Here is a 15,832-nt window from a genome sequence, read left to right as displayed (position 1 = left end):
ACTGAGGGAATATAGAAATGTATTTCTCTCTCACATAATAGTCCAGGTAAGTGTTGATTTCAGTAAGAAATTCTTCTCATATAGCCATTAAGGAAGAACTGGGGCTCTCCCCATCTTCAACCCATAGATTCCAAGGTTACTCTGCTCCCTGCCTTCCTAGCTAGCAGAAAAGGGAAAGAGCCTGTGGGGAAGATACATCCACATCTCGAAAGGCTCAGCTAGTATTATGTTGGTGAGAACTGGACAGGTAGCCCCATCACCTTCAAGAGCAGGGCTGAGAAGGACCGGCCCTGACTGGCCACTCCCCAGCCACAATTCTGTTATAATGGCTTTTTATGGGCAGCAAAGTGTCACCTCCGTCCTTGTCTTGTTTCACTGTCTAGATCTTTCAGTGCAGCCCCCTAGTTCTGACACTCAGCATGGCTGAGAGCATCCTTGGCCACATAATCTATTCCATCTCTACCCTAGGCAGGTCCTTTCTTCATCCACATAAACGACCTTTATAAACCTTTATCTGCTCTTTTCAAACTCACTCTCCTTCCCACCCATCCCCAGCCCCAAAAGATGACCTGCCCTCCTACTGCAGAGTAAAGACAGAGGTCCTCAACCATGAATCACTTCAACTCTCCTCCCAGCACAGCCGCCCTTCTCTTCCTTTCCTTCTGTCCCAGAGGAAGATGCATCCCTGCTTCTTTCTTGATCCCACTCTTTCTAATCTTATTCTTGTCTATCTCATTCAAGATCTTGTTCCATCAAGTATTTTTGCTTTCTCATGATTTGACTGTCATTCTCCCCCTAGTAAAATGTTCAATCCTTGATGATGTAAACATGCTTTCGTTTTGCCTCATGATATTTTTTATCCCCCCTCCTTTTTTTCTTTTTAAACCAGATCTCTTAAAAGACTCGTTTGTATTTACTTGCCACATCTTTACCCTCATCTACAGTCTAGCCTTTTACAGTCCTTACAAAAAGGAGCACACTAAGCTCTGTGCAATCCCATATTCATTCTACAATTCATATATTTATCAAGCGCCTTCTGTATAGACATAGAGAATTTAGCAGTGAACAAAATAAAAGTCTCCTTGGAGTTTACATTCTAGTAAGAAAAGGCAGGGGGAGAGGAGTAAATATTTGTTAGTTGTGGCTATGATATGTGATATATGCTAAAGAGAAAAATAAGTCTTGGGATAAGGGAGCTGGAAGGACATTGTTATTTTAAAAAAGGTGGTCAGGAAAGTCTTATTGGGTAAACATGAGCAGAGACTTGACAAAGCAAGAGAGAAAGCTATCCATCCAATGGATAATAGGAGAACAGCATTTCAGGCAAGGAAACAGCATGTACTGAGGTCCTGAGGCAAGAATATCTACACACATGAGGGACAGTAAAGGGGCAGATGTGACTGGAGCAGAACAGGGAAAGGAGGAGGAGGAGCAGATGAGGCCAGAAAGGCAGCTGGTGCCAAATCCACAGGGCCTTCCAGGCCGAGGTAAGAATTCTGATGGAGGCTGTCAGGGGTTTAAGTAGAGGAATGACCTGATTTGGCTTCTGTTTTAAGGAGACACTCTGACTGATGTATGCAAAAGACCCAAAAAAGCAGCATGACCAGTGAGGACACCATGAGAATAAGAATAATCCTGGCAGGAGTTGATGGTCATCTAGACTGGGGAGGTATCTGTGGAAGTGATGAGAAATGACTTTGACTCCTGATATGTTTCAAAGAGCTGACAGGCTGAGTAGTGCTGGGACCTACCTCCTACCCCTCCAGAGGGGTTTCCCCTCGATGCCCCACCTTTTTCTGCCGTGCTTGGGGCCCAGGAGGCTGATCCACACAGGCTGTCCTCTGTCTCTGTCCTCCCTTTGGGTTTGGCTCATGAGAAATTCCTGCAGCAGAAGATCAGAAGGCAGGTGACCTGAGTTCGGAATATTGTTCCCCCTTTCCTCCTGCCACCACGAGTTAACTGTGACTGTCTTCCTGGGCTGCAGCCTCCCCTTCAGCTACCCTCTCCGGATTCCAGGAAGCCTTTCCCAGTCCTCCCTTCTTTACACCTGGGGGTAATGCCAGTTCCTGCTGTCACTAGCTCAAGGGTGCGCCACTATCCTTTATTGGTTTTCCTGAACCTCGCCCACATTTATAAATAGTCCCTTTAATAAGCTTTTCTCAAATTCTTGTGCTCTTGACTTATACTGGGAACTGGGGCATCTAATATAGTAAAAACAGCAGAACTTTTTTTTTTTTTAATCACAGTTATTTACTCCTTTTTCTCCCCAATAAAATGTTAAATCCCTGGGGACAGAAGCGGTAGTATTCCTGCTTCCAGTACCATGACGTGAAGTAGGTAGGATTTGCTACAGTTGTATCAATGAGTGTTATGTGTAATGATGCCACCTGGGTCCTTAAAAATTGCCTAAATTATGTTTGATATGAAAGATTAATCGAAAGTATGATATGTGTGTGTGCGTGTTTGTATGTGTGTGTATCCATCTTAGTGCTTAACAGGTATAAGCTCCCCCTTGTTGGATAATTCAATTCCCTGGGATCAAAGAGACTTCTAAGAAAAAGTTAAGTAGCTTTCATATTACTCATTGTTCTCGTGAAGCTATCTAAACAACAGTTGTTGATTTTACCAATTGTTTCTGAACTGCTTTCTCAAGAAAATATTTTTTTCCCAGTGACTTTAAAGGTGGGTTGTGATTTATTGCAGTTACCTGTTAAGTTACTGACTTATTTGTATAACACCTTAATAGCGCTTATCTCCACAATATTTGGTTATATACAGTCGTAAGATTATCAATGTGACTGTTTTCCTACCAATTCCCACCCAAGCTGCACTTTGTTATTGATGTTTTCTGTTGATCTAAAGAATATCTTATCTTCACATATTTTTAATTATACTTACAATTTTGTAACGTGCTTCTTCCTTTATTTCTTCCTTTCTTTCCTTGACTTCTTCCTGAACTTGACTTCTTTCTGTTACTTCCTTTGGGCAAGACCTTTAAACAGTAGCTGAGCAGCCTTGAGGTATAGTTTTAATAAAACCTTTGCTGAGTAATCATTTGATGTAAAAGCCCAACCAAGTCCATTAACAGAAAAAAGAAAGCGATATCTTTTCAAGGTTAACTTTCTTTGTGCTTGCTCCCATGAATAACACACACTCATTAAATTCATTTAATTTTTGCCTGGATTTAACTATATTAAAGGTCCATTCTTCTAATAAGGAGAACCCAGATCCATAAGTTTAAGAGAGCAAATTGTCAAAGGATTTATTCATTGAAGACAAATTAGAGCCACGGAGTTTTGTTTATTTAAAATTGTAGCCAATACCTTAGGAAAATGTCTAGGAATCCCCTATTGATTGTATAGTTTGTTGTTTTTTTTACTAAAAAGATATAACCTCTCTCTTTTTCTTCTTTTCTCCTCTTAAAAATATTTTGACATTATTAAATATTCTCACAACCTAAATAAATATATGAATTTTTTAGAGATAAACATAATATACTTGAAAGCACTTACTTATTTGGTGAGTTTTAAAATGAATTTGATAACTTCATTTGAAAATTGAATAAGCAGTTGACTTTACTGAAGCCGGAGTGATTTTGAAATCTATGGGATGTGTCATAGCTCTAATCGATTTGAAAACTAGTCTTTCAGGGAGTATTACCAAACATTAACTATCTGTATAGTTCCTTTCACCTCTGCCGACTCTAGTAGCAGGTAAATTATGACTCTTTGTGGAGTATTATTTATTGTTATCCGTTTGGAAGATCACAACCATAATGATGGTTGTGAAATAGTGAAATACTGAAAATATGAAATAATGAAACATAACAAGCATTAACTTAAATAATTTAATTTTCTGAAAGTTTCCTAAGCTTTCTATGAAAGAGACAATGTATTTTGAACCTCCACTTTCCCAGGAAAAAGGTGATCATGTTTACCCTGAAATCCCCATGCTGAGTACAGGGGAGGGAGAGAGAGCTGAAAAGATTGATCTGATGGCAACCACTTGTTTGAAAAGCTGCCTGGTTCAGGCTTTTCAAAGTAAACTGTGCCTCCTTCCCCCTTTCCCCAGCCCAGTGACCTTACACAACTTACTTATTTTGGCCCTCAATAAAATGAGAGGGGTTTACCATGTTATTTATTTTTGAACTCCACTCCATGGTTCCTTGGAGTCTCCTCAAGAGTTCTGCGGTTGGATATAGGAGGACCAGCCTGAGCAGTATCTTTTGTAATTGTTTTTTTTTTTTTTTAATAAAGGCTTGTGTAGTTCAAAAAAACCTTAATCACCTGTAAGGTCTCTTCTAGCTCTATAAAAGTGTACTGTTCTGTTTGCAGGGTTTTTTTCTTTGTTTCTTTTGGGGGGATAGCCTTGTAAATACAGTTGAAAGGTAAAAGTACTAAGTTAGTATTTGATTTGGAAAGGCTAAGTGAATGAGCTCATATGAGAGCATCACTTTCCTTTAAAAAGAAAGGGGTGGGGAGAAAAAACACAGGATTTTAGCACTGGAAGAAAATCCCCATACTGGGACAAAAGCTGGGAATTGGCAACAGTGAGAGGATTTATGATGGCTCATGAAAAGTGAAAAACTAAAGAGAATATTTGGTCCAACTTTTTAAAAAAATTTGAGATGATAATCTTATAAACCAGTTTCTTTGTATTTTAAATACAATGTGACCCACTGTTTGCTTTGGGCAATTTTTTCAGCTCCCTGGTGAGGGAAATCATTATTCCTATTTCACAACACATTGCTTCAAAAGTTATTTATGGCTATTTTTAATTACTTGTCCGTAAATAGAACTGCTAAAGCTACCTGAGTTATAGTTTCATATTGTCTATGGCATACCCAAACAAGCATCTGTATTATAACTAAATAGTTAGGTCAGTTTTCTAGCTGGTTGTTGAGGCCTAATTTTTTTTTTCTTTATCATCTTATTGGGATGAGAACAAGGGAAGTAGTGGTTACTCTTGGACCCTACATTCAGCAATTTGTCACATTTCTTTCCCTACATGGTCTCATTGGTTAATAGCACCCCAGAGACAGGCAACCTGGATACAAATTCTGGGTAAATGAACTGAAGTCATTTTATCTCTCTGTGTCACCAATTCCTTGTAATTATATAATTATGTCTCCTATCTCATAATGTTGTCATGAGGAATAGGTGAATTGATATACGTGATGCACTTAGTACAGCCCTTAGCCTACAGTTGGCATGGTTTCGTGTGTTAGCTATTATTATAATATTGAGCAGAAATTTTAGTCTTTAATGAAAATCCATCCTATTTGAGAGATAAGAGTCTGTGTACTTAGGTAGGTGGCAAGGTGTAAATTTGTGAGAATGAGCTCACGAAAATTTAACATGGCAGCATTCTGTGAAAGGGATTGGTACAGAGACACCGGAGTCTCAGGGACCACTTAGGATGCTCTATTCCAATGTCCTGGACTACTGTGTTAGTCCATTCAGGCTGCTGTAGCAAAAATACCAAAGACTGGGTGATTCATAAACAACAGAAACTTACTCTCAGGACTCTGGAGGCCTGGAAGTCTGAGAGCAAGATGCCAGAAGGTCCTGTCTAGGGAGGGCCCACTTCCCAGTTTTTATATGGCCGTCTTCTTGCTCTGTCCTCACATGATGGAAAGGCTGAGAGAGCTCTCTGGGGGCAGCTTTTAGAAGGGTGCCAATCCCATTCATGAGGACTCTGCCCTCATAACCTAATCACCCTTCAAAGGCTCGATCTTCTAATACACATTTGAAGATTAGGATTTCAACATTTGAATTTTGGGGGGACACGAACATTTGATTTATTGCAACCACTCTTGAAGTGTTAGAGTAGAAAAAGGAAAAGGATGTGTGAAAGATTACAGGCTTATGTCCAGGGGAAGAGGAAGAAGACACTAACCTTAGACTTTCAAACTGGTTAACTAGCATTATGGATATAATAAGCCCAGGATTGGTCTTTGGTTTCCAGACAGTTTCTATATATTGAGAAATAAGGAACGCAAAAATTTTAAGATTAATAAGGGTTAAGTATGATCATATATTATACTATATTATTTATATAATAATTAAATAGCTATTAGTCTTCATAAGTAAGCACATAGATAAGAATTAGATCTTTTAAAGAATTTTCCTCCTTTAAAAAAAATTACATCCTAGTTTTTCAATTCTTTCATTCAGGTTCCTACATTATATTGTATCCAGCCTAGAGAGTTGTATTATTTGGTTCTTGTATCCCAAAACTGTTGATGTAGTGATGTGAGGAACTCAGGCATAAAACCTGTTGAGAATTAAACCATTGCCTCTGTATTTAATCCAACACATGTATACATATATACACACACACACACACATATATATATAAAATATACACACACACACATTACTCAGAGTTGCAAATAATTTTAGTCTATTATTTCATAAGTATTTTTTTTATTTCCAGGTTCGATGGATGATGTACTGGATTGTTTTTGCTCTCTATACAGTGATTGAAACAGTAGCAGATCAAACAGTTGCTTGGTAAGTTCTAACGTTGAGAAATGGCCAGACTATGGACTCTTATCAGGTGTCCTGAGTCCTTATCCTGCTGTTGCTATTAACTAAGTGAATTTGATCAAGTTACATAAGTATCCCATGTCTCATTTTCTCCTGGTATCCCCACAAGAATATTATTTTCCTTATAGTCGCCCTTAAGTAAAGGCAGCTCATCCTTCTCTGCGTGTGCCCCTCCCTGCCCATCTCCCACACACCTCTTCGGTATCTTGGAATAGAGAAACTTGGTTGTCATTATCCTTTTTCCACACTGATGACTTCAGACTATTTTTCTTTATTACTTCCTAAATGACTCCTCTTTTAAGTCCCACAGCATCTGGTTTTAGCCATCCTTAAAATGTTTATCCACAAACATTCAGACTGGATGACGTCAACATCCACATGGACACCCCCTCAATACCAGTTCCTTGACTGCTCTGTTACAAACAGTATGAGGCACAATTAAAGCATGCTTATGTCCTCAAGGATTTAACGTTTTACTTAGGAGCAATACTTAATGCAACAACTTGAATCTCCTTGTGCTGTATTTCAGTAGTGCATTTCCATCTAAACCTTGCCATCACTTGGAGAAATGCTCCTTTCAAACTTTGAACTTTTACTACCTTGCCACGATCTTCAGCTGCCCTTGCTGCACAAACCTTCAGCCTAAATTAGCCCCAAAATTGCTCTTCTTTACTTCTTTACCCACACTACCAACTGAGCTGCAAAAAAATCAATCAGTTGCTCATATAGGTATCAATCTGACAGTCACCATTCCTTTTGCTTCCTTTTGGTCAGCGGCTACTTCCATTCCCTCCTGTATCAGTTTCAAACATTTACTGTTCTCCCCTTAAACTGTCTTTCTGACTTTGCTATTCTTATATTTTCATAGCACATTAGGTCACATTGGGTTACTAGGAAAAAACAGAAGTCGTCAGACTTAAATGTTCTTAACAACCTATCCTTATTTATCAACTTCTCTTTCCATCTGTCTTTCTGTTCCTCCCTCTGTCTCATATGTCATTCATTTATTTTTTATGTTTTGGTGTTTAGGTTTGGGGAGGGTTTTCTGTTTGCTTGTCTTAAGTGGAAGAACACAGATTTTATACCATGCTAGGCTCTTAAGTTTCCATGTTCTCTCTTTAAAGACTTCTTTTTTTTCTGATTGCAAATGTAGCATATATACATTATTAAAAAGTAAACGACATAGAAAAAGCTTACCACAAGCAAATGACAGTCCAGAAACTCCTCTGTAATTGCACTGTGCAGAGATCCTTTGTCGACTACACAATAGTCATTCCTCACTGGCCCCTGCCCATGTGTGTCATCAGAAGAGCCCAGATTTTTTTTTAGTTACTGTATATCTTAGTACATCATGGATCACAAGATGCTGGTCCACTCATGATATATTAGTTAACTTTTGCTGTGGTAACAAACAACCCTAAAAGCACAATGAGTTAGCAAAACAAACATTGATTTCTTGCTCAGGGTACCTGAAGGCAAATGGTCAGTTGCAGCATTGCTGAGCTCCACTCAGTTTTAAATGTCTTCTTGTTCCAGGACCAAGGCTGAAGAAGTACCTGCTCTCATGGCAGAAAACAAAAGTTGAAAGCAAGAGGTTGGGGTGTTGGGGTGAGGGCGTCAAAGTGCATTTAAAGCTTCTCCTTGCATGTGATATACGTCACAATCACATTCCGTTGCCTAAAGCAGGCCACATGGCTAAACCCATGGTCATTGCTTGAGGGAGTTTACTTGGCCTTCAGAGAAGGCACTGCAGAATCATGTGGGAAAGGGGTGTGGGTATTTGGCCTAATTCCCAGGCTACGACGATGGCAATTCCATTCTTGCAGCGAAGTGCTGCAATTCTGACCAAATTAAATTAGAGGGGAAGTTTTCTGGAGTTAAGAGTCGGAGGATGTGTGTATGGGGTAACATTGTACAGTTGGAGCTTATAAAGTTGGCTCTTGATGCTGGGAGGTGTGTCCAGGTACTGCCATGGCAGCTGGGCTCTGCAGACAGTGTGGGTGTACCTTACTGTCCTGGTTATGTGCTATTAATGTCCTCTCTGAACTGCTACAGTCAGGTTGGCAGCCTGCCTAAGCGGAGAAATCTTGTATTAGGAGGTGTGAATCTTGGCGGGGGTCAGGCTCTGATTTACCTAATTAATGAAATTAATTTGTCAGTTCAAACATAGTTGTTTCTCTGATCACAGCTTTTTATATGTAAAAACTTAACACAGTGACTAAACTTTTTAAAAGGTTTTTTTGTGATTTCCTCATTGTTTGTGGTTTATTTTCACTGGTGTTTTTTTCCTTTTTTTTCGTTAGGTTCCCCCTATACTATGAGCTTAAGATTGCTTTTGTCATATGGCTGCTCTCTCCCTATACCAAAGGAGCAAGTTTAATATATAGGAAATTCCTTCATCCACTTCTTTCATCAAAGGAAAGGGTAAGATATATAAACTATTTCCACAAATCGTTTGTTAGAAATGTACATCATCACATGCTATGTGTTATAAAATGAGTTTCTATTATAATAGAGAGAAGTCCTAATTTTTCAGCTTCTTAACAAACAATCTTTTTTAATAAAATTAATATCTATGGGTTTGTTTTTTCCCCCAGGAGATTGATGATTATATTATACAAGCAAAGGAACGAGGCTATGAGACTATGGTAAACTTTGGGCGGCAAGGTTTAAATTTAGCAGCTACTGCTGCTGTCACTGCAGCAGTGAAGGTAATTTTTTACTTACATTTTTCAATCCAATGTCACTTTGAGTCAATGGATAAAGTGAGGTAGCTTTCTATTTCAGATGATTATAAAATTCTGGCATAATTTTACCTTCTGTTTATTTTTGTAATACTAGAAAAAAAAAGTAGATAATTTTATAGGCATTTTAACATGTTTCCTATAGCTGTTCAATATTTATGAAACTCTTAATTGATGACAAAATGAGAGTTAGTTAATAAATAAAACATACCAAAAATGTCATTTTGTCATAATTTTCCTACTGTGTAACCTTAAGTACTTTCAAGTAAATCTCCTTTAGTAAAGATGACCATTCTTTCTTTCTCTGTCTGGTGTTCTCTCACTTTCTCCCCATGGCAATATCTTGCTAGGATTTCTGGCTTACTTCTGCACCCATACTTCAACCAATTTGAGGTAACTGACTATTCAAAATAAGGCATGAAAAATTTCTGTTCTTAAAACTTAAAATTTTACTTAGCGATTACTAATGTCATGTGTTGTGTTTTGCAAGCCAAATTATCAAAGGAATGCCTTCTGTGAAAATTTGCTTTATGCCTTTGGATTTCTTTGCATGTAGTAATTATTGTGGTTTATTTTAAATATTATAGCATAATTGGTTTTGGTGTGTAGTATATGGAAAGAAAATGGGCTTCTGATCCAGAAAGTGCTGAATGTGACTTTCTAAGTAACCACTGGCGATTTCCTTAACTTCTCAATTAGGAGGATGTGGGAGAGGAGAAACTTAAGTGGAAGAGAACTAACGTCCTCAGTTGGTGTATATGAAAGTAGAGGGTTTGATGTGGTTGCCTGCAGGGGGATGGAAAGAAGGGGACCAAAGCCATCTTGCTTTTCTTTTGTTACAAAATTTGGCGTTATTTAACTTTACAAACGAAGTACATGTATTCATTTACAGCTCAAAGAAGATGCTTTCTGACTTTTCCACATTTAAAAGCATTATTCAAATGATTCTACAGCAAAAAACGAAAAATTAAATTTCAACGTCAAAAATTATTTAGAAAATACAAACATTTTAGAACATTGTTTTAGGAAACACAGAAGTTTACAAATCCCATTTGCCCTCTTTACTTTAACACTTAAATATACTTTATAAACCTACTACTCTGTAAAACACCTCCCTACGTATTATGACTATTTTGTGGGATACTGACTTCATTTTGACTTACGTTTACTACTTCCAAACTCTTACTACTCTAAATCAGAAATCCCCACTGGGTGATCTTATCCTCATTCCCTCCTCTTTTGTTTTTAGTTTTATACATACTTTCCTGCCATCAGTATTTAACATCCTATATGTTTATTCAACATCTATGTATTTAATGTGTTTGACATCTATGTATGTAATTCCTCCTCTATGGTAGGTGCTTGGGATGCAGCAATGAGCAAGATAGATACAGTTCCTACCCTCACTACTACTGTCTAGTTGAGTGTCTGTATTCGCTGAAAAATTTACTGAAAATTTTACTGAAACTGAAAAATTTACCTCATCTTTGGTTGCTTAGAGACTACCACTTGCCCTTCATTATTAATAAGCATTCTCTCACAGAATACTTCTCTGTAGAAAGGCTCTAAAAACAATCTGTCTCTGTATTTCTCTGACTTCTTTGTGATTCATTGTTTGTTTTTATTTATATATTTAACAGCTTAAAACCACCTCCCCACTTCAAAGGCAGGAAACAGAGAGCATAAGAATCATCTGAGCTACCACTGCAAACCAAACACACATCCTATAATTTGAATTCATTTTGGAACTTTCTCTTTTTGTTCGTGTTCTTGTGACCCTTTTGTTATCGAGTTCACTGTATATGAGGTAGCCCTCACCATTCTCATCGTGAGGACAGGAATGTTGGCATCAACCCTCCTAGATTTTATTCATTAGAAATAATCATTAAATAAGCTGAACACGGCATAATGTTAACACTATTTGCCTCAAGTTTTACTGTGCCTATTTAAAGTAGGGGAAATTAGTTTCATCTCTGGAGATGTCAAAGAAAGGCACTGTGATGGAAGAATCACTGAACCAGACACTTCATACTAAAGAGTAAATTGAAACTGAAATGGGAAATAGGTCAAGTTTAAGGAGAAACTGCAAGAAAGCTAACAGTGAGACTTGAGAACTATTTAAAAAACTTTTTAAAAATATATAGTTTGTTAAAAATATCTTTTCAGGTGAAAAATATTGGACTCTCGGTGTGACCTTTAAAGACAGGCAATACCCCTGACTAAGTTTTCTAGGCTGAATTGCCTGAGCATGTTAAAGATGAACATAGGAATCTAATCAGAACATTTATTACACCGTAAAGCAATTTTCTGAAAATGTTACTCAGCTCTATGACCTCATTACCAGGCATCTGTTCACAAGGTCAGTGTACAAGTTCATTTTCGCTGAGCAAAGCACAAACATATGAAGGAGCTTCAAGGATTTTGTTGAGGGTGTTCAGCATTCCATAGCTTTCACGAGAAATGCAGGTGGCTTTTGTATAGACGAGTAACACGGCTGCCTGATGAAGGACATATGAAGAAAAGTACCGTTAGTCATATTAACCATCTCTTAGGGTTTTCTCTGGCAGCCTTTTCTTGGTGAATTTTTTTAGCAGATATTATTTAAAAAGTCAATTATCACAGAAATTACAGCCTTACAGTTACAGTTTCTGAAATCTAATTTACTTTAAATGATGATTAGATCAGAAATCCTGACATCTTGCTGTCTGTTTTAATAGCTGCCTGTTTGTGAAAGGATTTGAGGAGATTCATCTGCTTAGTATCATCCATTTAAAAAGTGAGCCCCTGTTCAGACAATGGAGAAGAAAGATCATATTATTTTTCCTGCAATCTAGAGAAGCAGGATGTTATAATGAAAGTTGAATTCTATAGCAGTTGAGTTATCAGCATTTTTTAGCCCTGGTTCTGCCACTCATTAGGAGATTTGGGGAAATCTTCTGCACTTATCTAAGTATCCATTTTCTTACTTGTAAAATGAAAAAAACCCTTATACTCTAAAGCAGTTGTTCTCAACTGGGGGCAGTGTTGCCATCCAAGGGACATTTGGCAATATCTGGAGACATTTTGGGAGTATCCAACTGAGGGAAGGGGTACTGCTACTAGCATCTAAGGTGTAGAGACCAAGGATGCTGCTTAATATCCTACAGTGTACAGGACAGCATCCCCCCCCACAAAAAATCTTTCCCAAAACAGCATCAGTGCTGAGATTGAGAAACCCTTCTCTAAAAGTATGATGAATCAGAAAAGGCTAAAAGGATACATAAATATGTATAGGTAGTTTGGGGTGGTGGGTTACAAATCTTTATTTTCTTTTTTATATTTTTTTCTGTTACAAACATTCTTCAATAAATATATATTGCTTTAATCTTAAAACCACTAAAATATTTTATTCACTTAATGCAAATACAGTCAATTCCATTCTAGCTAGGCTTGGTCAGATTAATTCTTGAATGTCCATAGGGAAAAGGCATTGCCCTAAAAACTGGGAACTAACCTGATCTGCAATTATAATGTAGTACGTCAAGATCAACAAGAAATAGAGCTTAATGGCTATTCATTATTGAACAATATCCTAAAAATTATTCTGTAAAGGATTGTTTGTATGCTCGTAAGATTATGTTATTGCTGATTATGTTTTTGAATTCTTAATTTTAGAATGCGAAGAGAATAGGTTGAAAGTTTTATACAAAGATGCTGATAAGCACAGTAAATTCCCTTATTTAACACAAAATATAGTAAGTTTAATGTAATATTTAACCAGAAAATGAAGTGTTTAAACAAAGGCAGAATTGTTTGGGTATAAAGAAGTTAGAATTAGCCAGACATGCAAGGTCCCTTTTTATAGATGTCAGCTTGAGGTGGATATTTGAGTAGATGTTCAGATGTCCTTTTGCCCTTGGATAAAAATGAGCTCTGTGTGGGGCCAGCTCGTGGAGCTGCTTCTCAGATGGAGAATCCTTTCCAGAGCTCAAGCTTAATCCTTTCCGTAGCTCAAAGCTAAATGTGTTAGACTTGGACCCAGCCTTCCCACCCAGTCAGCCCTTACAGTGTCCTCAGTTTCTTAAATGGATGTTCTGGGCTCATCTAGATTCAAACCCTGAGAACTCTGAGCTACCCGAAGGCAGGAACACTTCTGCTAATGATATAAAATATTCTACAGAATACTTTTGAAAATTACTTTGACTCTTTCTTTCTCATCATAATCCTTCTGTTACTTCCTCTTTGATTTTTAGAACCAATTTTAACATACACAATGTACATAAAGTTCTGTAGAGAACAGAATCTAAAATGCTGGGATATAGAATTACCTTGTAAGTGGTAACTCCCTTCCAACTTATTGACTAAGAGTGCTGTTTCCACACATATTTTCCTCCTCTTCATTTTTCTTATACTTTTGGCTTAATATTGTATAAACCAAATAGAAGAAAACAAATGAACAAAAAATTATTAATTTAAAGAAAACCTCAGTATCTTTTAGCATTGTTATGGACAAGTGACTATAATGCCCTATTTGTGCCCTCGAAATGTAGAAAAAATTTTTCTTTTAATGATGTGAACAAGGGGTTTAGATACTGGAAAAATGATCAAGAAATGGATCATAGATTTTTATACTGTAACATATTAAAATGAAAACTTCACTATACTGTCTATGACTAATTTTCTAATACTAAAGAAATTTGAGGGGGGGAAAAGGGGGAAAAATCACTCATCTAATCTGCCTAAACATTACACTGTTTTCATTTTTTAATATTTTCCCTAATTATAACCATACTGCATATTGTACCCAAACTGTGCATATGATTTAGATTTATGAGGTAGAGGAGAGGTATTGCCACTTAACATTTTATTGCAAACATAACTCCCTTATTGATGGACTTTTTGTTCTGAAGACATAAAAATTGGAGGGAATAGGTTTATAATTACACCTCTCTTTTAAAGTGGTCACATTGGATATTTATATTTTTGTTTTTATATAATGTTTTTGAATTTCACAATACTGCAGTAATTCTCTCCCCATATTAATTCTATTCTGGGCCCATAAGAAAATATACAGTAGAAAAAGTGAGTTTTCAAAGTGATAATGGCTGTTAAAGTGCTGTGGGTCCTCAAAGATGGTACACAACCCCTTTTTGCTTTTCCTTGTAGTACCTGGCCTTTCTCAGGGATTGATCATCGATAATACTTGGGGCTATAGGGTTGGATACTCAAAGCTACATTAAGATCTAGGCTGTAAATAGATCACCCAGATGCCTCAGGGTTGGTTTTTGCCCACCTTCAGTCTAAACCTGAAGCAAACTCCTGGTGGATGGTGTAATCTACCCATATCAATACCCATAACCATACCTGTAGTTTGGTGCTGCACTTCTGCATATAAACGCCAGAGTTTACATTAAAATATGCTGCTATCTATGGAGAACTCTCTAGCAGTCAAGAATAACAAAAAAGAAGAGGCATAAAAAGAGTGTTTAGTTTACTTATTAAATACTGAATAGCAATCCCATACCAGGTGCACCAGGAGAACAGAAGCCTAAGATGTGTCTCTCTCTTCTAGTCCCTTAAAATCTTGCTCTGGAGGCAAAATATATACAGCACAGCAACAGAACTAACAATAATGTGTGAGTTCATTTGTGAGAAATGCCCTAAGTAATTAGCTGATTATACTCATTAAAGATACCGAAGTTTATGGATGATATAAAGCTAGACTGATTCAATGGCACTTTGACTCATTTGCATGCTGAGATGTACTTTCTTGAGTGGGAGGGTTTGGGAGTTACAGTAGAGGGTATCCTGCATGTGTTTGGCAATAGGAAAAAGTCAAGAATTGCTGAGAAGAGGGCACAGAAATACAAAGGTAGGAAAAGAGAAAATGACAGTTCTGAGAAAACAAGGCATCTGTTTCAGATGAACATCGGTCACTTCCTTTTAGTGTGTCTCTGAAGTCTTCTGCCCTCCTCTATTAAATAAGTGAATTATATCTGACAAAAAGAGAGTATAATGAATTAAACCATGCCAAGAATGTTTAAAGATGTGTGGAGTCCAATTTTTTTTGAGGATATAGGCCCTTTAATTTATTAATTCTTTTTCATAATTCAAAAAATATGGTAAAAGTACAAAGTGTAAGTGGGGTATGGAAATGGTGTTCAAGTTTGACATAATAGGGTATCACTAACTCAGACTAGCTAAATCAAGACTCATGAATAAAGACCTTTTTCTTCAGTGGAAAATACATGTTAGCAATAATGTTGGAATGCTTATAGTGCTTTAGGCTTTAACATTTAGAGATGAACCATTATGGATGAGTTTCTACAGTAACATTATAACTAGAGGCAATCATAAATTCACGTGTGAGAAGAAGAAATATTAAGTATAAAAAAAAAACCTTTAGAAGAATATTTTTAATCCAGCTATAAATAAGAAATGGGTCATCTACATGCTATGCAAAATTTCAGAGTGGATAAATTTAGAAATTATTTTTTTCTCTTTACAAAGCTTTACACTTTAGGGGAGAAATGTAGTTATGTCTGAAAAGTTCAGAAA

At 37.1% G+C, this 15,832-nt stretch overlaps 1 protein-coding gene across 1 annotated transcript in view; it reads left to right on the top strand.

Annotated features, from left to right (window-relative positions):
• The window catches only part of REEP3 (receptor accessory protein 3), an 89,529-nt gene that overhangs the window by 59,971 nt on the left and 13,726 nt on the right, over positions 1-15,832 (top strand). Inside the window, exons 3-5 of the mRNA XM_031461232.2 lie at positions 6,439-6,515; positions 8,855-8,975; positions 9,149-9,262. Of these exons, the coding sequence (XP_031317092.2) occupies positions 6,439-6,515; positions 8,855-8,975; positions 9,149-9,262 (312 nt within the window). The remainder of the gene's footprint in view (positions 1-6,438; positions 6,516-8,854; positions 8,976-9,148; positions 9,263-15,832) is intronic.

Source organism: Camelus dromedarius, chromosome 8, assembly GCF_036321535.1.
Source record: "Camelus dromedarius isolate mCamDro1 chromosome 8, mCamDro1.pat, whole genome shotgun sequence".
NCBI classification, from domain to species: domain Eukaryota; kingdom Metazoa; phylum Chordata; class Mammalia; order Artiodactyla; family Camelidae; genus Camelus; species Camelus dromedarius.
The sequence above is the reverse complement of the archived record's forward strand: the minus strand, read 5'-3'. Positions and strand labels throughout refer to the sequence as shown.